The sequence below is a fragment of the Cryptomeria japonica genome, chromosome 6 (assembly GCF_030272615.1).
Source record: "Cryptomeria japonica chromosome 6, Sugi_1.0, whole genome shotgun sequence".
NCBI lineage: Eukaryota > Viridiplantae > Streptophyta > Pinopsida > Cupressales > Cupressaceae > Cryptomeria > Cryptomeria japonica.
In genome coordinates this window covers 418,090,828-418,113,405 of record NC_081410.1, presented here as the reverse complement: position 1 = coordinate 418,113,405, position 22,578 = coordinate 418,090,828, and the positions used below count along the sequence as shown (strand labels likewise).

At 38.3% G+C, this 22,578-nt stretch overlaps 1 protein-coding gene across 1 annotated transcript in view; it reads right to left on the bottom strand.

Moving 5' to 3' along the window:
• Positions 1 to 22,578, bottom strand: part of LOC131039025 (nuclear pore complex protein NUP107) — a 260,469-nt gene that overhangs the window by 32,766 nt on the left and 205,125 nt on the right. Inside the window, exons 21-22 of the mRNA XM_057971667.2 lie at positions 718 to 859; positions 184 to 341 (exon numbers count right to left, since the gene is read on the bottom strand). Coding sequence (XP_057827650.1) covers positions 184 to 341; positions 718 to 859 — 300 coding nt within the window. The remainder of the gene's footprint in view (positions 1 to 183; positions 342 to 717; positions 860 to 22,578) is intronic.

The window sequence follows — 22,578 nt, the reverse complement described above, 5'->3', positions numbered from 1 at the left end:
AACAACTAGTTACAGCATTCAAATTTCATTTGTGATCAGAAGGAATGAAAACATCACAAGCTTTGATTACCCCAATATTCTAGCAATCAAGGATCCCCAAAATAAAATTTATATTCCCAAAAACTGCAGAACAATAACAACAAATATTATGTAGTACTAATAGGAAACCAGGAAAAGACTTACATGCATGCAACGAAGAATAAGCTCAGGTATGCAGCATCTACGGCAGATACCCAGGACAATAAACTTTGCAGGAGCTTCTTGGGAACCCTCCTTATCATACCAGGCATCAAGTTGGAAGACCTCAAGTGCAACCCCTACTTGGAAACGTTCCAGTTCACCTAACATGCAGAAAAAGAATAGAAAAATCTAGGCATTTATTCTTATGTAACTTTGGTTGAGCTTAATTCACTGTGTAAACACTAAACAACTTCTTGTTAACATGAAAATAAGAAACGCATTAATTTCATGTTACTTATTTTGAAATGAATAACCATCACAGAATTTTACAAATTCTTTAGCCTGTGATTTACCTTCAAGAAGAAAATACATAAGCATCCAATAGAATATAATATGCAACAATTTTAAATTCAAATTTATTCATTTGATCTTGAAAGTATCTTCCCAAAAATGTTACCTGACGTGGAAAACAACAAGAAGATTCCAATTTTATATTTGAACATGGCAAAGTTTAACAAGAAAACGTGAGTAAGATACCTTTAAATGCAGCTGCCATAATAGATGCAAGAAGACCACCATCCTCTCCTATACAAGGGCCAATTCCATCACCTTTCACTGCCAAGCAACGTAAAACAACCTCAATGCAGTACTTGTCTCCCGTGCAGATAGAAACATCAACCTGCCAAATGAATTGATTTTAGATTCAAAAGTTACTGTCTCTATTGTTGATGGAACACAGTGACATATAAAAAATATGAAAAAGTTGCTGATTCCAACATTCTTACATATATGAATTACTAGTTATTCTTTCACTATTCCTTTACTTATTGTTAGAACATATAATTTAATCAAGTGCCAATTCCTATTGACCATCACAACTGAAGAAAAAATGAAAGAACAAGAATCTGGTGGTAAGATATATATTTATAATGCTCATCGTAAACATTCCACCTTTCCAATGATAAAACAACATTGTAGAACTCTATAAAAAATCATGATAACTTGCAACTAAATTGCACTCAGCAAGTTCAGGGATCCAATCTGAATTCAATTGCCAATTTTTCCCCCATGCCTGGGCACAGTTTCCAATGCACCAAAATTTTGGCAAAATTCATAGTTTAACCATGATTTATCAGAAATTGTAATTACATCCCAATTTTATCTGAGAAAATTATGATTTAATCCCAATTGGAGATGAAACTAAAACAATTCTTTTTTAATTTATTTTTCTGAATTTTTTGGTGTTTATTAATTTCCTTACTTTTTCCTTATAAATTGAAAAGAACTTCATCTTTTGGTTTGTTGAGTGAGAGTCAACCCCAAGAAAGTTTGTTACTACTATAAAGAAGGAAATGTACTGGATAGCATAGTATCAAATGAAAGATAAGTAGTGATCATCTGATAGGGTCCATACATATACATATCCTTCAAGAACTTTTGGACCTTCTCCTTTCGGACTTGAAATGGAATAGCATTATCACAGATGGAGGAACATATATATATGGGTTTCTTTTAACATGGACTTGGTGTCTTGACTATCGAACCAAAAAGATTTCCTTGTTGGTGGCCCCTCATATAGCAAAGGCCTGCAGTGAATAAAACTCTTTGGAAAATTTGACTCTGTTTTACTTCAGAATGGTGCACCAGAAATAGTTAGTCTAACATTCAAATTTTGTTTCTTGTCTTAGAAAGAGACACTTGTTAGGTGGGCTATCTTTCCCAAAAGAAAAAAGAGATCTTGTGATGCTAAACATAATAAGTTCTTTAAAATGAAATGGATCGCATGTAAATAGGTCCTTTAAGTACCATTGAAGCAATGAAGTCTTCATGCTTTTCAAAAGGTAAGTAGGAGCCCTACTAATTTTGCCAGTGAAGTTATCCGATATTATATTGTCATGCAAATTTCTTGGCAATTTGGACAATGAATATTAAGATGTAAGGATTGGCTGGATGGTACGATATTCAAGGTAGATATGGTAGAGAACCTTTTTAAAGGCTTACTTTTCCACCAAAAGAGAACAAGAGGTGCACGAAACTCAAAAGGACAGTCTATACATGTAACAAGACAATGTGACTTGAGCAGGGGCATCTGCAACATCCTAAACAGGTGCAAAGACAAGATTTGAATCAGCACTGATGAGGTTAGAAAGATTGAAAGGTATAATTTAAATAGGCCAGGAGAATTGATGAGGTAAGAAAGAGTGAAATATATAATTTAAGTACACCAAGATAAGTTACTTCTTGGAGGCCACATGCTGATTGATCACAATCTGTTTCAAGCTCCTTCCTCCACCTTAATGCACAAAAACATTTTCTTAAATGGTCTTTCTATTGATGAAGCTAAGTAGAGCATTTTGTTGCATTTATTTTTAGATGTTTTTCTATAACATAATGCTGTCATATCCTACTGAGATTGACAAGTCTCTTCTCTCATCTCATTCTTCTACTTATACTGACATTGGTATTAAGCCAGCAGAGTTTGTAGAAGAAAACAAAAAGAGAAGTATTCAGTTGAAGAGGTTGCAGGTCATGGGGTTGCACTAGTCACAGGCAGAAGACAGAAAAAGTCAAATTGTGAGCTAAAGGTTTCTAGCATTATTAAGGGCATGCAAAACAAATTTACAAGCAAAAATTTAGAGGTCACATGGAGTTTCTTGGAATGTACGAGTCACATAGGAAGTCTACAAACATGTTATTCATGGCAACCAAAAACCAGAAACGAGAAGAGAAGATTGTTGGATTTTCAGTCACAACTTGAAATCACGAAATCGCATAGGTTGCAAGAAGTCTAATCACAAGAGTTTTTGCATAATCATGTGAGAAAGAAAGTCATGTGGGCCAAAACAATTGCAAAACATCATGCACAGGAAAATGGTGAGAAAAAGTGTATGGTTTTTCAGATTTACAAGGGTAAATTTTTGGGGGGAGATTTTAATTTTTTGGATCATAATCAAATGGGGTTTTCTTGTATTTCAAAGGGTTGAAATATTTTCAAGAAAAAAAGATTTATGGGGTTGTCAAGTAAATGGATGGTATTCAAAATCTAGTGTAGCCAAAGTAAAAAACATAAATAATAGGAAAAAAATTATAGTACATGGAATCACAAGTCAATAGATATCATTGAGTATCAAGAATGTGACAGAATCATGTTAAGCACAAAAACCAAGGTCATAAATAACCGTGGTGACTTTTATAGATGTCATAGGGAAGTCCTATAAATTTTAAAATTGTCATTATAAAATGACTTAATTCTCAAAAACCCAAAGCACTGCATCTACATATCTATGGGATAATTAATATCAAGTTTTGGAAAATGGTTAGGTTATGTATCTCAAAAACTTGTAGTTTTCTATCAAATTGTCGTCATCAACAATTTGAACAACAACGAGGACACAAAAGCATTGATCATCAATAGACTTGTTGATGTGTGTTTTGTAACACCTTACAACATAGAATAAAGTACTAAGTACTCCGTCCTCTCTAAAACAAAATCTTCCCAAGTGCTGAGCTAGGTGATCAATTGAGATGACTCCAAGGTTTATATTGTCAGGTTTTGACATGTGGATAGACTCAACTAGATATGTATATGCTGGTAATCCAAGGGGACTTATGTAACTATTCTAGAAGATGATCACTTCAAAGCAAGGAAAATGCTCAATGAGTTTGATTTCAAGGATTATGTTTTTTGAATGATTTGCAATGAAGTTCTTCGATTACTACTACTAATGACTTCTGAAAAAAGGTGAAAAAAGGAATAGGGCTTGAGAGATCTTAATCTAAATCTAGAATGCAAGAGACAATGAATGACATAGTGAAACTCAACCATGCTTTGTTTCACCATGCAATGAACAACTAGGCAAAGATGGTGCAATCTTCTAAGGTAAGCAAATAATGTTCAAATCACTACTAACAATCATCAACGCCACCAATGGTATGCATATCAATGAGTGAGCAGCAATCAAAGTTAAGCTTGTTTCAAGGGTTCAGGCTAACCATGCACTACAACTTATAATCAATAAATAGTAAATGGTATGAATTTACGAGTTTTACAATGAATCATCCAACATAACTTCCATTCAACTAAAATAACTTAAACAAATCTGAACTCACTTGAGAAGATAGAAAGCCATGCAAATACTCCAAGATAGCATTTAAAATCACCAAACTTCAATGACTTATATCAATTTAGACAATATCATAGCAACAATTCTCCAAAGTGTCTTGTCATAAATGAAATAAGCAAGGCTTATATAGTTATATAGAGCTCCAAATACAAATGAAGGGCCCAATTTGATCTAAAATTGATGGCCGAGATTAAGATTAGCCAATAGGAAAAGGACAACCTCCATGACACAAAATGCGAGGAATAAAAACAAATAAGAAAATTCTATGCCACCTAGGGTTATAAAAAACTATATTCTAGAAGTTTGTTCCCTTTATCCTTTTCTCTAATAGTAAATTCAATGAATCTGGGCACAATAATGTCAAGCTCTCCCATTGGTACTGTTGATGTGTTTTTTAAGCACATGCAAACACAGAATAAAATACCTTAAGTATCTCATCCTCTCTTGAACAAAATCTTGCGGATGCTGAAGATTAGCTTAAGGATCACTTGAGAAGACTCCAAGGTTCATGAATGTAGGGTCACTACGTGTGGATAAGCTCATTGGTTTGATGTGATTATGCTGGAATCACAAGGGGACTTACATTCGAAAGCCTGAATGCTTGATTTGCTGGAACTCGATCATCTGATGTTGCTGTATGGTGATGCTCTTTGTCCTAAACTAGCTTGATTTTGAAAAAATGGCAAAAGGTAAAGGGTTGAGAAGGTCTATTCTAAAGCCTAGAATGTAAGAACATGGATGAATGACTATATGGAACCCTACCGGACGAAGTCTCACCATCAACTTGAACAATTTGACAAAAGCTCAGTGCAATCTTCTAAGGGGATTCCAAAGATGTTCAAACCAATAACATCAAACATTGATCACCATTCAAGTTAATGCATAAGCAATGAGTGTAGAACGATTCGAAGTTTAGCTCATATCATTCCAGTTGACCACACAAGGCACACTTACAATCAGCAAGAGGCTAGTGGTATGGATTAAACGGATTCCACACAAATAAATTCAACATATTCCTTCACTCAATCTAATAAACATGAAAGTAAATCGAGAAGCAAAGACCATGCAAGTTGTCGAAATAACAAATCAAATTCACCATAACTTCAATGAAATCAATTGTTCTTTACAACAAGGTTTGTCAACAATCTTTGCCTTCTCCTAATCTAATTTCTATTCTAATTGCTATTCTATTCTTATTCACTAATTTTCTGCTACAAACTATTCTACTTGCTATTGACTATTAACCTTTACAAATGCAGAGCTTGAGCTTTTATAGAGAGTTCATTTACAATGAATGGCCAGGATTGATTCTCCATCAATGGCCAAGATTTTACAATGAAACCCTAATTAGGGTTTGTTACAACAAACTCTCCTTAGCCAATGAGAAAGTTACATTCAGTGAGTGTGGACCAATAGATATTGAGGGTAGTTACATTGGAGTTTCTGCCTTCATATATGAGCTTGATTCATTGAACTTCTACATGTTGAAGTGGAACCTTTCTGATTGCTGGAGGTAGTGACTGGGACAATGACTAGGATTCCACCTTTATCTTGCACTTCGTAGTCTTGATTTGATTCATCATTATGAAGGGATGTTGAGAGATATCTTTTGATACTCAACATTATCTAGTTTCAGCAGTGATGATGATGATGAGAAGCAGACTTTGATTAACTCTTCTGAAACTACCTGCTTCTTCAATCATGCTTGATGTAGGTCTTGTGATGACTCTGGTTGATCCTTCCTTCATGTTCAAGTGTTTGCCGATGAAGCCTCTTGATCTTGCATAGTGGTGATAGGAAGTATTTGCCACGGTCAAGTCATTCCTTCTATCCTTGCTTGTATATCCCGCCTTATGATGATTGTAAGATCTCTCCTTTGCCATCTTCTGATCTGTCCATGTCAATATGATAGAATGAGAACCTTGAAGATATCCAACTCTACTACTTGCAGCTGTTGAATATTTGAAGATTTTCAACCTAGTAGCACTTTGAGTCTTCTTCATGCGCTTGAGGTGTTCTTGATGTTGATGAAGCTTCTTGAAGAGGTCCCCCTTGTATCTTGTCCTTGGTGTCGAAATTTTCCCCTGGAGGTCCTTACTCCAATCTTCCTACAACCTGATCCTTTTGATTTATTTCCTTGCCTCCTGCAAAACAAATAAATGGGCATCAATCTCACATGATATATAACCTTTACACACTCCCATTTTGACTTAATCTCTTATTCTATGTGCTGCAGGTCTGATATGTGCAGGATTAGGGGGGGGGTCGATCCTTTGCTTGAGCAAATTTGCTGTCCTTTTGATGAATTCACTCCTTCCTTTGTGAATTTGCTGTTGTTCTGATAGAATTTGCCCCTTAAAGTGACTGATTCTGCTCCTTTGCCGATCAGATTTGCTAATGATGTTGATTGGGTTCCTTGCCTTGCTGACCTGCCGCTGACCTACTCAAATTTCGAATTTGTGCTGCCTCAATTTCCTTAAGATGCTGATAAATCTGATAAATTTGCTGTCTTGCTGGTCAAATTCATCTATTTGCTGGGTAGATTCAGTAGGTCTGCTGTTTAAATTGATGGTTGAAATGAATGTTTTGACCCTCCCCTTATAGGTGTTTAGGGTAAAGGTTATGTCTTTTGGGGTGCAAGGCCGACTTGATAACAAATTACCTTTCTCATGCTGGCCGACTTCACAAATTAGAACTTTCCCTCTCGGCAATTCGAATTTGAATAAGTTTTGGCGCCAAAATGCTTGCCTTTGGGGATTTCGCTTCGGTACCTGTTGTGACGTTTTCACACATCGCCCCATTGCAAATGGGGACCCATGTTTTTTGCTCATTTTTGCTCGTTTTCGCTTTGCTTTTTAGGGTTTTGGTTTGAATCCAGTCGGTTTTGGGAGCTTTTTGAATTTCCTTTTATAGAATGCAAATTTTGAATGCAATGAATTCGCCAGAATGGTCTAATTTTCAATTGGAATGTTGATGCAAAGCTTAAATTTGTCTAAGTGTTGAAGATGAAATGTGAATTTTTGTCCAATTGAATATTTTTGACCAAATTTTGACATTTTTGATTTTTGATCCTAGGCATCTCAAATGATTTGTTTTCGCCTTGTGAAGTGTTAAAATGTGTAAAATCATGTTATTTTGGCCTATAGGAGCAAAATCGCTCCTGTCCCTCAGTGAAGGACGGGAGCTCGTTTTCAAATATTTTACTATTCCTGCAGGGTCAAGATGAATTACGAATTGGAAGTGATGGAGAAAGGCGAGATCTTTCCATTGAATATAAATTGAAAATTTTCATGAGCACAGAAATGCCTCCAGGGGAAAAATCGCTCCTGTCCCTCAGTGAAGGACCTGAGCTACAAATCCAATTTTGCTTTGTCCTTGCAAGATTTTAACGTCTTGACGATGTGAAAAGGTCCAAAGAGGTGCATTTTATCAAATGAATATAACTTGAAGCGCTGTCGGGGAGATCAACAGGATAACATGTCCGGCTTGAGTAAGGTCCTGATCCTGAAATTTGGCTAAGTCTGGAATGTCCTGATCCTGAAATTTGACTAAGTCTGGAAACTGAAAAAACCTCCAAAAACTAGATTTTGCAATATAACTCCTGGAGGTCTGAAACCACTCTCAAACATCCTGAAAGTATATATGGAATATAACTTAAAGTATAAGAAAGAAGAAACAAAAATGTTATATTCCATAAAAATTATCCTGATAGAGAGTGCGAAAAGTCAAATTTCGCTCCTGTCCCTCCCAGGAGGACCAAGGCGATGCGCTCCTGTCCCTCACCAAGGGACCAGAGCGAAAATGCTTAGTTGAGCCATTCCTGACCTTGTTTGGACGAATCGAGACATCAAAGGCATGGTGAAGGACGAAATGAGCATGATAGAGCATCCAGACTTGATCAAAAACAACGAAATGATGAAGTTTTTGCCTAGAGGGTCAAATTCGCTCCTGTCCCTCATTGAAGGACCAGAGCGAAATTCTTCATAAGGTACGATCTAGGCAAAGACCAAGCAAGTTTTATGTTTGAAGGCAAGAAAGGAGGCGAGATGAACGCGTTTAAGACAAATTGAAGATTATGAAACGCCAACAAGGGACCAAAATGTCCAAGTTCGCTCCTGTCCCTCAAGAAGGGACCAGAGCGATTTTTGTTTTAGATGATTTTCTTGCCCAGTTTGGGTGAATTCCAAGGCATAGATGAATGAAAGGAGGTACAACGGATCCGTTGAAGATAATTTTCGAAGATGACAAAGTGAGATGGAGCCTACAAGAGCAAGATCGCTCCTGTCCCTCTCCAAGGGACCAGGGCGATATGATAAGTATGATGTCGTTCCTTTAAGTTCAAGACACTCCAAGTTCGAATACAAGGTGGTGAAGACATTTTAAGCCGTCCTAATCAAGCGCAAAGTATCAAAGGTTGCTAACATTGAAGAATTTACACCAAGATTCCCAGTTCGCTCCTGTCCCTCAGGGAGGGACCAGAGCGAAATTTGCATAAAGGCATAAAATTTGAAAGTTTATCAAGCATCAAGTGATCACGAAGGATCAAGGAACTTTATTTTGCACGATGATAGCGATGACAAGTTGAACGAGGCAATGACAAGTTCAAAATCATGAAGTTCGCTCCTGTCCCTCAGGAAGGGACCGGAGCGATGTTGAATATATTGGCTAATTCATGCAAAAATCACGTTGAGTCAATGTTTTGCAAGGTCATACAAGGTATAAGGTGTCTTTTGAAGATGATATGCAAGAGTTTTGAACGTAAAAGTGTTATCAAATGAGCCAAGGAACTCATATCGCTCCTGTCCTTTGGACAAGGACCAAGGCGATTTTTACTAAAACACTCATGTTCCGACAAAATCAAGACAATGCAAAGATAGCCTAGGTCAGGGACGTCCTTTGGAAGGCAATGAACGAAAAACGAAGATCAAAAACTTGCCAATTTGAGCCAGGACATAAGGATCGCTCCTGTCCCTCTTCAAGGGACCAGAGCGATATTAATCATATTGGCTAAATCTCTCAAAATTCACGTTAAGTCAAGGTTTTTGCGGATCACACAAGGTCTAAGGCATCATAACAAGGTGATATGCAAAGGGGTTGAACGTTAAACAATCATCAAATCGAACAAAGAGGCTATATCGCTCCTGTCCCTCTCCAAGGGACCAGAGCGATTTGCATGGGATCCTTCATTTTCCTTCAAATGCATGTCAAGGCAAGTTCACACAAGATCAAGGACGTCTTTTGAAAGGTAATGGACGAGGAATTGGTACCAAGAACGAAGAATGTCAAGTAAAAACGTAGGGATCGCTCTTGTCCCTCTCCAAGGGACCAGGGCGATATCACACCTAAAGGACATTTGTTTGCAGGACAAGTCGCTCAAGTTTAAAAATCCTAGCGAACATGCCAAATCCAACGTGGAGATGGAGATTTTGGACGTAAAAAAATGCAAGAATCAAGACCAACATGATGGATCGCTCCTGTCCCTCAGCCAGGGACCAAGGCGTGAGGTTTGTTTATTTCATTTTCAAGTTTTGGCGCTCAAACAAACATTTTGAATTTATTTAAATGCTAAGAAAATCGATAATTTTTGAAAATTCAATTAAATGGCATTTAAATATTGCACTTAATATTAATTAATTGTTTTTGCCTTCTAAAAAATCGAAATTGTTAAATTAAAAAACGTTGGCAAATAATAATTAATTATTTTAATTAAAATTGAATGGAGCGCTTGCTATTTTAAAGGTCGGCTTTGTTATTTGTTTTAAAATCGTTCAAATTGCCTTATTAATTACCAAGTCGGCCTTAATGAATTGATGGTGTAAGCGCTTATATAAGGAGGGTGAAAGATTTCATTTTTATATCACCATTTTATCATTCAAATGCGATTAAAGGGAGAAGTGCGAAGTTGTATTCAAAGGAGCGAATTTCAAAGGGAAGGTGCAAGCATTATCAAAGGAGTTCGAGTTTCAAGTTAGGCGAACTTGCCAAGGACATTGAAGAACACATCAAAGACTCCAAGGGTGGTGAATTGATAAAGAGGACGTTCCTTATCCTTCAAGATCACGTTGATGCCATCTAATTTTGATTTTGCCTAGGCAAATTCCTTGTTTTGCATTCTAGAGTTAGCTCTCAAGAGAGGTATGGCGATATGGATTTATTGTTTTTGAACGTTGATCGTCATAGCTTAAATTTTGAATTTTGAAATTTTGAATTCATAGCTCAATAGTCGTTTTTAGGAAATGATTAATAAAGGACTTATCATTAAGTTTCCTAAAATTTGCTCTCTAATTTATGTTATGTATTGCAAAATCATGTTTCTAATTTTGAAATGTTGTGTAGGCATCAAATGGAGATCTCATCAAGGAAAATCAAGCCGGATCAAGGACGGTCTTCGCCGGGGCGGTCTTCGCCAGGACATGGGCGACCTCTTTCAATCCAGCGTTCCAAGGCAAGGTACATCATCATCATGCACATCAAGGACACAGGAGTTAGAACAAGGGCTCGTTGAAGAAGTAGATAGTTCCAGATGAATTAATTAAAGCAAGCTTCTCAACAACATCAAGTTGAATATCTACCAAGTTACAAGTGTCAGATGAGGTGGCATCCCAGTCATCACTCCTCCAGTCAGTGTGGTCCACCTCAACATGTCCAGATTCAATGTACTTAACTTATGGAAGGTGGCACAAACTCCGATGTACCTACCCCGGCTATCCATTGGTCGATTTTTCTAGAAGGGACATGTGTCCAAGCAATACAATTTTATCATTGGTCGAGCATTAAATGTTATGTAATGGTTGTAACAAACCCTAATTAGGGTTTTCATTGTTGAATCTTGGCCATTGATCTCGAATTGATCTAAGCCATCAAATTGTATTGTGGGCACTATATAAGCCCAGGCATTTCATTTGTAAAGGCTAATTTAGCAATAGCTAGAGAGTTAGAAGATAGAGAGTAGTTAGAAATTGATAGAATAGTAGTTAGAGTAGAATAGGAGGACAAGGCAAGAAATTGTTGCCATTGATTGTAAACAAACTCCATTTTCATTGAAGTAATGGTGAAATATGTCGTTTTCTTGCAATTTGCATGGTTTCTTGTTGAGTCTTCAATCCTAGATGGTAGATGATTAGATGAATGGAGGAAATGCGATTGATTAATGGTGGAATTCGTATATCCATACTACTAGCAGTTTGTTGATTGCAGACTTGCCTTGTGTAGTCAACTGGAATAGTTCAGCTTAAGCTCAATTTCAATTTGTTGCCTCTTCATTGATATGCATCAACTTGGATGGTATCTATGCCTGCGGTGATGATTTGAACATCATAAAGCTTCCCTTAGAAGATCGCACTAGCCTTGTGTAGATGTTCCATTGATGTCAAAACAAGACCTAGTTGGAGTTTCATCAAAAATCAAATCATTGCTCCTACATTCTTAGTATTAGGAATAGATCCTCTCTTCACCCCCATCCTTTTTCCATTTTTTAATCTAAGCTAGTAAGAGCCTGTGTTCCAGCAAAGCAGATCGGAAGTTCAATGTAAGTCCCCTTGTGATTCCAGCAAATCACATCATACCACTGGAGCTTATCCACATGTAGAGACCCTACCAAAAGGAACCTTGAAGTCATCCTAACTGATCCTTCATGCGAATCTTCAGCAGTTAGCGACTTTATTCAGGAGAGGATAAGATACCCTTAGGTATTTTATTCTGTGTATGATGGTGTACAAAATACACATCAACGGTACCTTGGCAACGTACATGACTTTGTATTGAAATTCGCTCTCTGTCCTTCAAAGGGTACAAGACTTTAATCAAAATTTCTCTCCATGACCCTTGGAAGGACATGACCTTGGTAAAGATTTTCGCTCTGTCCTTTGGAAGGACAAGGTCAAGGTAAAATTTTCGTTGTGTCCTCTCCAAGGACATCAATTCAACATTCACCTTAGGACTTTTCCGAAGAATTTCACTCTATGTCCTTAGGAAGGAAATGATCTTGATAAAAAAATTTGCTCTTGGACCTTGGCAAGGACAAGACTTGGAGGTGAAATTTGCTCTTGATCTTCACTTGGACAAATTCGCTCTTGATCTTCACTTGGACAGATTCGCTCTCGATCTTTTACAAGGTACATCATTTGAAGAAGGATTCGCTCAGCGAAAATTTGAAAGAGCATTGCAAGTTGTTCTTCATGTCAGAATTTTGATTCTCCTTTGCAACTCCAACACTTGATTGGCTTTATTTGTGTGAGTTGATCAGATCTGATCAATCTTTGATTGCTTTGATTGATATCTTGCTAAGCAGAAGTTTCATGTCCATTTGCATTGACAAGTTTGCTTGATCAGATTTCGATTATCTCTCCTTATTAAGACCAATCGGCTTTAATGGCTTGATTTGTAGGAGTTGATCTGATTGATCAAACTTTAGTTGCTCTTTTCCGATCCGTCCTCTAGCACATCATCTGCACTTGATAACTTGGTCATTATCAATTGGTTTGTACAAGGAAGCATGATTGTATTTTATCCTTGATCAGATTCTGATCACCTGCCCTGTGAAGACGTCCAAGCAGTTGAGCTAGTTTTCATTGCATTGTTGAGAAACATTAATGATTGTGAATGCAAGAACGAATTGTAACAATGAAAACATTAGCTCATATTCTTGCATCTAAAATAACTTCTATGAAATCACTTTTTAAAAGGAGATTTGTAAAGCAAATTTCATCATGTAAACAACTGTTTCACTAATCCTTTCCATGATGTCTAAAAATCTGGAACTGATGATGTTGATAATGAAATCCACTCAGATTTGTATGTAATCCAATTCTTTCTCATTCACAGTTGCTCTCTATCGAGTCTTGATTGTTCAATCATACTTTGGAAATTATAGAAATGCAACAGTCAAAAAAACTGATGAAACAAAGTGCTCAAATCTGGGCATGAATGCCCTATCGCTTCCTCCAAAATCATCCGCCTTGGTTGGCCTCTCCCTTATCCAATACTTGTCTTTGAATTCTAATTTGTATGTTCAGCTTTGTACTTAGCTATTCCTTTTCTGATTTGAATTGCCTTATGCCAGGTAGGCCTCCATGAACAGATTCACCCTTGAATCACCTTAATTCTGCTATCAATTTGCTGGACTTGTTCTCCTTCAACGTCTTGTTCTAAATCCGATTCTGCTTGGTAATAAGTATGCATCTATGTCTGCCTGTCATCACTTAAGATTGACAGAAGAAAGTGATGGCCATTTGCACACAGTTCACGCCTGCTGGGAATTCGTATTTTGTGTCTGGCTTAAACCTACACCTTATGTGAAGTGATTGCTTGAAACAGTCTGCTCTTTTATAATCTGATTTTGGACACGTCTTTCGTTTCAAGGGCCAGCTTCCTATCCTTTTGTTGCCACACCTTGCATTATGTCTCATCGTGGCATGTGCTGGGATTTTAGGAGCCAAATAGAATGATGATGTGGCTCTTTTCTTTTTTAAATATGCCTTAGAAACTTTTACCTTCTTTCATCTTTAAGCTTTGGTGGGCCGAAACAATGATATGGTAGGAAGTCAAAAGAAATGCTCTAAGCTTTAAAAGAACCTTTTTTTAAATCTCCACTTCAGATTTGGTGGGTGTGACAAACCCTTGCTGGTTCAATTCTTCAACCTGCTGTAATTTATTATTTTTTTTTTGTGTTTTGATTATTAGAGATGGTTTTTCAGAAATAGACAGAAGTTGTAGAAGGGTTTCTTTAATTCTCAACACATATTGAAAGAATACATGAAATTAATCAGCTGAAACAATAAACTGGAGAATTTAGAAGCATACCCGTAGGTCCTTAGCCAATTTATTGAATTAAAAGGATTCAATCAGCAACTTACAAAATTCTGATTTTTTATTCTGAAAACAATTCAAATCTGCTCTTATTAAATACTAAGACGCCCAAACAGTGGGAAGATGGCACCAATAAATGAGCAAGCTGTGTGTTTGCGAAAAGAAGCCTCCAAACCACATAAAAATTAACAGCAAAACAGCAAATAGGAAACCTACAACAAATCTGCCCTGTAAGAAGCCAAATCTGCCCCAATTTGAATCAATTTGACTTCTGAATGAAGCCAACCACAGCTGCAACAATTCAACTGATCTTTCACAGTCTCACCATTACCATGCACTGAAGAATAAACGTTCTCCAATGAAGAATCCAGTCTGAAACCCTCAAGCTCCAAAACCCAGAGAGGAATGAGATATCAAGTAATCAACAATTAATGAATTTGATTTCTCAAGGGGGCGGCTTTATGCAAAAACCCACGATTTTTATTTAGGGTTGCTTTTAGGGTTATAGAAAATCTCATAAGTGTTAAAACGATTTTAATTTGGGCGCCCAACTATAGAGAAAAATAAAAAGTCACTTAAATAAATTTAAGTGAAATATTTTATTAAAAAGTCAATGTGACTTTATAATTAACGTCATTAATTAAATATAGGCTGTAATTCACTGAAAAATTATTATGTCTCTCAATATGACTCCAAAAGATGAATCGTCAGAAGCTGGAGATAAAGCTCCCAAAACCCATGTGACCAGGGGCCTGTCTAAAAATAGCCAACTTCCCATCTATAAATAGCAAATCCCTCAAATGGAATCAAAAACTACTCAAACGAAGCCTGAACTGAACCCAACACTGAACTGAAGAACACCATCCTCCATCCACTGTCTCCATGACCCTCTGCTCATACCCTGTTAGCCTACGAGGGTCCAGGAAATAAGCTAACCCAACAACTCTCAAGCCCTGACTAGGATGGGGACATCATAGTGGGGCCCAGCGTGTGAGTCCTAGAAAACTTATTTAATTCTCCATTTTAGAGTGTGTGGGGCCCAAGATGTAATGAGGCAAGGATGGACGAAGAAATGTGAGGTGTTGAGGAAAGGCCACGGGTGAAAGGGAAGAAGAGGATGTTGGGGGCAAGGGAGACATAAGGGGTATGGATGTGGGAGATAGAGGATATGTGGGGTAAGGTAGATTTAGGATGTGGGAGGTATAAGAGGTAATGGAAGGAGTTAAGATATGTGGGGAGTAAAGTGGAGTGGGAGGTATAAGGGGGTGTTGCAGTAGATAGTAAAAAGGGTAAAGGGAAGGTATGGGTGACGTTGGGAGTTATAAAGGGTAGGAAAAAGGTAATTAGGAATAAAGGTGGGAAATGGGAATAATTAGGTAGGTAGGGAGGTTAGGATAGAGATAGGAAAGGGGTAGGCTAAGGGGTATAGAGGTAAGAGGGTGGAAGATGTAGGTGTGGGAAAAGGTAGGTAGGTCATAGTATAGGTAGGTGTAAATATAGATGAAGGATAGTGGATGAGTATACTGGGATGGGAAGAGGGTTAGATAAAAGAAGGCATAGGTGAAGATATGGTAAATGGAAGTGAAATGTGGTAAGGGAGGCAGAAATGGAAGAAAATGGAAAGGTGAAATGGTGATGGTAATGATAAAAAATGGAAATGGGAGTGATCGGGTTTGGGCACTGTTGACGTGTATTTTATAAACAATCATACACAGAATAAAATACCCAAAGGCATCTTATCCTCTCTTGAATAAAGTCGCTAACTGCTGAAGATTCGCAAAAAGGATCAGTTAGGATGACTCCAATGTTCTTTTTGGTAGGGTCTCTACGTGTGGATAAGCACCAGTGGTCGTTGTGATTTGCTATGTCATCAAGGGGCCTTACGTTGCCGAAGTTTTTGCTAAACTAAAGAAGCTTTTAAAAAATAACAAAAGGATAGGGTTTTGCAAGAGGTCTAATTTAGTCTAACCCTAAGAATGACTTCATGTGGACAAGACTTGGCAAGATTCAACCAACTTCAATTTTGCCATAAAATAACAACTCAATTGAAATTGATGCGATCTTCTAAGGTACCAAATGGTTCTTCAACACATCAAAGATCAAAGACACTACCACGAAGGTACATATCCAAGATACAATAACGATTGAAGGTTAAGTGATTCAAATATCTCCAGTCGACCACGCAAGGCGTTCCTACAATCAGCAAGAAGCTAGTGGTTTGGAAAACGAATCCTACCAAAGATCAGGTCCAACACTTTGTCCTTCGAATTAACACACTACTTTGATCGAGAAATGATTCAAGAAAATTGAACAACCATGAAGATAACTAAGAGAATTGCAACAAAACACCATAACTTCAATATTTCATTGATTCCAAAGTCATCATGTACAACAATTGTTTGAATTCTTTCTTCAAAACTCAATCTTGCTACCAAAAGTAAATTGCTTCTAAACTCTAATCTCTCTAATACATCAATAATTTAATCTTCTTCTCACATCTAACTCTGAAAATGAAATGAAATGAGGGTATAAATAGCATCCTCAATTACAATGAATGGTCCAGATCAAAAGCAGATCAACGGTCAAGATCATGACACCTAAACCCTAATTAGGGTTTGTTACAAATAGCCTCCTTTTATTGCACAACATTAAATGCATAGCCAATTATTAAATTTGGCACGAAAATCTAGGAGACATAGACCAATGACAATTAAGGTGCCATGTCATCTATAACAACCTCTCATCTAGAATCTTATTCCCTTTCCAATGCTCCTTTTTAGCATATGCAATGAATCTTGATACGATTCCCTCGATCTCAGCAATTGGAATCTCGGGAAGATTCTTCATTCTTTCTTCCAAGTGGATGACCTGATCAAATGCATCTAGAAGAGCTGCGTCCCATGTAAGTTCAAGTTCCTTAGTCTTTTCAATCAGGAGCATGGTAGCAAACATCTGGTCCTGTTGCTCATCTGTGATATTAGCGTCCTTGCAAAAGATGACCTTGATTCTATCTTCCAATTCCTGCAAATCCACATCTATCTCAACTTCGATCCTCCTGCCAAGAATGGTACGAAGCACCTCAAATACTCTGTCCTGGATCGGGTTGATCACCTCCTCAACATGACTGCATCTAGTACTGATGTCCTCAAAGAGAACTTCCTTCATCTAGAGTAAGGTTGACCACTGAAGTAAACTGTGAGGTCCTCCATCCATAATCTTTTCCTGCGCTAAGACCTTCCTCGATGTTTGTCTAATTACCTTCAAGACAGGAATGATAACGTCCTTGGTATGAGCAAAAGCGGCTACCGTTATCATCAAATTGTGGATGATCTCAAGAACCTGAATAGCTCGGTGAATGGTCTTCATCATCCTTGTTGTAAATTCTACGGCAACTGTGTGAGATTTGTCCATCCAAGTACTCATACGCTGGACCATACTCCTGAATCTCTCTGCCTCACCAATTGATTGAAGGGGAAGTGCCTGTATAGGTGATCTTGCTGGATCCTGACGTCCCAAAGGCTGATTGAGATGGCTGAAATATGTTCTCCATGCACCGACCTCCCTCTCAAGCTTTCTACTCTTCTCCATTTCTTCTCTAAGCTTGTCCTTCAATGCCTCAAAGGAATCTGTGGCATCATCTAGTGTCTGCTCAGCTGTGGATGGACCTAGCTCAAATGTCTCTACATCATATTCCTCTGCTAGGATCTCACCTTCATACTTGTCTACTGCCGGTGTAGCTATCTGTAATTTTCTGGATCCAGTCTCATCTCTAATCATCTTGGACATCTTGGTAGCCTTTCTCTTCTCTGTCACTTCTTGGGAATGTCCAACAAGGCTCTCTAAATCAATCACATTGTCTTCGTCCTCGATCACAATCACCTTCGTTAATCTTTCCTTCAACCAATCTGGGATGGCTGATCTTGTCTCTTTGACCTGTATTTCCTTATGCAATATTTCTTCTTCTCTGTGAGGAGATGTTACTTCGTCATTATTCTTGTCTTCATCTAACTCATAATCTTGGAGAGATCCACTTGGAGACCCTTGAGGTACCTGTCCTTCTTTATCATTCTGAACCATCGACTCCATAGACTCTTCTACTTCAAGTGTCCTTTTCTCTTGTCGAGAAGATGTACCGGATGAATGATCTCGGCTGGCCTCTTGTTTCTTCTTGGAAGATTCTCTCTTTCCAGGTCTCTCTTTCCTCTTCGAGCCTCTTGGATGGAGATCACCTTCACTTGCACTTCGAAGGTTGCCTTCATTTGCATTTCTGGGATTAGAATTACCTTCACTTACACTAGCTCCACCCTCGGCTGGTTTCTCTTCCAAAGTGAAAGTCATAGCTATGCCTTGCTCTCTCAACTTCTGATGCTGCACATCAACCCATCTACGAGTACAAGACAAGACTGGAGCCATCACAGCATCTAGATCCACAACCTCGGGCTCATTCCAATCTAACCTTACTGATTTGCTTTCTCGATCATAGGATGACTGGAGATGTCTGCCACTGTCCTGAGCTTGGTCGGCCACTCTGTAAATCTTGTATTTCCTGATGAAATCCAAAGGCAATCTAGAATGCATCTTTCTTTTCACTTCAAGATTGTCTAAGAGATTCATCATAAAATCTTCAATCTGAAACTCATGCTTAAACTTCCTACCGACTGTCTCCTCTATATATCCATGTGGATCAAAGCTCTCCCTCAAAGCAAAGAATGAAAAAGAATACAAAGCTAACTCCTTCTCTGCGTCATCCATGGCTAAAGCATTAGGACATATCTCAACTGAATTGCCCAATATGATGGGTACGGGAACTCCATTTCCATGTCTGTGTCTGAAAGCCTTCGCATAAGCTGCCAACTGTCTTGTTACCTCAAGTAACACTATTCTGTCTGTCGGATATCTCGGCAACATGTATGGAGGTGAAGGACATCCATGAATTCTGATATAAGTAAACTTCGGAAATTGGATAAACCAAGCACCGTACCTCTTTACTAGTTCCTGTGCATCCTGAGATAATCTGTTGTGAATCCCACCTTGCAACGTCCTTGTGATGTTCATCGTGAAGGTATCATTAACTAACTTGTAGTTGTTTCCTGGCGGATGATGCAAGTGAACCTAGGAATCACAAACTCTGACCTCGCCGGGTCCTCTTCCAATCACTCCTCTGTGAGGTAGTCCCGCGTACTCAAAGCTCCTAATCAAAGCATATATGACGTATGAACTCATGTGGAAGGACTTGGTAGCTTTTAGTCTCCTCAACTGTACGTCCAAGCAATGGCTAATCATTCTGGCCCAATGAATTGTTCCTTTTCCCTGAACTATCACCTGAATGAAGTAGAACATCCACTTCTCAAAGTAGAAGGCCTGAGGGGCTCCTGTGACTCGGTTGAGCATTGTAATCAAATCTCTGTACTCCTCCTGGAAATCAATCCTGTGTGGTGTGTTCGGTACCTTGCTCAGGCGAGGACGACTCTTGAGTAACCAGTTCTTGTTAATGATGCTTAGGCAAGCATCTGGATCATCTTCGTACATGGACCTGGCTCCTTCTATGCTCTTGTAAATCATATCTCTGTGCTCTGGAAGATGGAAAGCCTCACTTATAGCTTCCTCTGAAAGATAAGCTAAAGTGTTTCCTTCCTTGGACACGATCGTTCTGGATTGAGGATCATAATGACGAGCACACTCGATCATCAACTCATGGCACTGTACTGCTGGAGGGAAGTCGGCCGCCTTAATGATGCCACTTTCAATTATCCTCCGGGCGACAGGTGATGGCTTGCCAATATAAGGGACCTCTCGAAATTTCTTTGTACTGAAGTTGCCCAAGTTGGTATCTCCAATGTTGCTCCACTTCGACACGATCTTGGTCTCCACTTCTTCGGTCTTTTGATCTTCCTTCATGAGAGCTGGACGACTGGTGGATGCTCCCGCCTTCGGGGTCGCCATACCTACACAACATTTCATAATAAGTAACTAGATATTGCAATGCATAACATAGATTAGATTAATTTTAGGAAACTTCATGATAAGTCTTTGAGTTATCATTTCCTAAATAACGATTAAGCTATTGAAATTCAAAATTTCAAAATTCAAAATTTGAAGCTATGACGATCAACGTTCAAAATCAAAACAATAAATCAATATCGCCATACCTTTCTTGAGAGCTAACACTAAAATGCAAAATGAAGAAAATCGCCTAGGCAAAATTTGAAATTAGATGGCTTTGACGTGATCTTCAATGTCTTTGGCAAGCTCGCTCAATATGGAAACTAAGGTTCGCACCTCCTTTGATGATGCTCGCGCCTTCCTTGCTTTAATGAAATTCGCACTCTCTAAACACAATTCGCACTTCTCCTTCCAAGATTGCATGTGAGATGATAAAATGATAATGTGAAAATAACAATTTTCACCCTCCCTTTATAAGCGCTCATCTCATATTCACTTTAAGGCCGACTTAGATAATATAGCAATTAAAAACAAATTTTAAATAAAAAAAAAACAAGGCCGACTTTTGTAAAATAAACCCAAGCGCTCCATTTTTTATTAAAAATAATAATTAATTAATTAATTGCCATCGTTTTTTAATTAATAAACTCGATTTTTTAAAAGGCAAAAATCAATTAATTAATGTCCAAGCGCAATTTTTAAATGCTATTTAATTGAATTTTTAATTTTGTCGATTTTTAGCATTTAATGAAAATTCAAAAAATGTTTGTTAGCGCCAAAATTTGAAGGTGGAAAAGTACAAACCTCATCGCCCTGGTCCCTGACTGAGGGACAGGAGTGATCTACCATTTTAGCCTGGAATCTCGTGTTTTTGACATTCAAAATCTCCATCCTTACGTTGAAATTGGCATTTTTGCTAGGAATTTCAAACTTGGTTAACTTGACCTTGTAAATGAATGCCTCCTGAGGTGATATCGCCCTGGTCCCTTGGAGAGGGACAGGAGTGATCTAGGTGTTTTCTCCTTGATCTTGCTTGTTCGATCACCAATCTTTATCATAAGGCAAACAAGAACGTTGTTTCTTCATTCTACCTTTACTTCACTTGGTCTTTACAAGGCACTTTGATGCTTAAATAGATTATCGCCCTGGTCCCTTGGTGAGGGACAGGAGCGAACCTTGTATCTTAGCCTAAATTGGTAATATTTTGACGTTCACTTCTCTTGTGTCACCTTCCAAATGATATCCTTGATCTTATGTACCTTGGCTTTGACGTGACCTTGAAGGAAAAGAGTGATTAATGAAAAATTGCCCTGGTCCCTGACTGAGGGACAGGAGCGATATAGCTTCCTTGTTCAAATTGGTCCCCTTTTGACGCTTAATTTCTTTGCATATCATCTTCTTAAGATACCTTTGATATTTTGTGACCTCGCATAACCTTGTCTTGGCATGATTTTTGAATGAATTGGCAAATATAGTAAATATCGCCCTGGTCCCTGACTAAGGGACAGGAGTGAACTTCAATGTCCTGGGCTCATGCTTGCTTTCATCAACTTGCTATTGCTTTCATCGTGTAAAATGAAGTCCCTTGATCCCTCTTGGCCACTTGATACTTGATAAACCTTTGAAAATTTAAGCCTTTGTGAAGATTTCGCTCTGGTCCCTGGGAGAGGGACGGGAGCTATACTGAATTTCGCCCTGGTCCTTTACTAAAGGACAGGAGCGAACTTGGGTTTTTAGTGCAAAAATCTTCATCATATTAACTTGCAATTGTCTTCAAAGTGCAAAACGATGTTCCTTACTCCCCTTCAAATATTCAAAATGTGGATAGCAATCCAAACTTGGCCTCATTTGAACACTTTCGCTCTGGTCCCTGCCTGAGGGACAAGAGCGAACTAGGATATTTGGTGCAATTCTTTCAATATTGGCGACCTTTGATACTTCGTTCTTCATTGAGACGCTTCAAAATGTCCTTGCCACCCTTCACCTTGACTTGGAGTGGTTTGAACTTGGAGGAAAGGCATCATAACTAACATCTCGCCCTGGTCCCTGGCTGAGGGACAGGAGCGAATTTAGACTTGTAGGCTCCATCACACTTTGCCAACTTCCAATTTTATCTTCAACGGTCTCGTTGTGCATCCTTTCATTCATTCATGGCTTGGAATTCATTCAAACTTGGCAAGAAATTGACCTAAGGCAAAAATCGCTCTGGTCCCTGACTGAGGGACAAGAGCGCCTAGGCCAATTTGAGTCTCCTATTGATGTCTTGTAATCTTCAATTTGTATTCAACAGGTTCATTTCACCCTCCTTTCTTGCCTCAAACCTAAAACTTGCTCAATCTTCACCCAAATTTTGCCTTATGAGGAATTTCGCTCTGGTCCCTGGGAGAGGGACGGGAGCTACACTGAATTTCGCCCTGGTCCCTGACTGAGGGACAGGAGCGATTTTACATTTTGGTTCATTTTTCCTCTTGTTCGCGTTTCCAAATTATATTCAATTGATGAAATGTATCTCCTTTGACCTCTT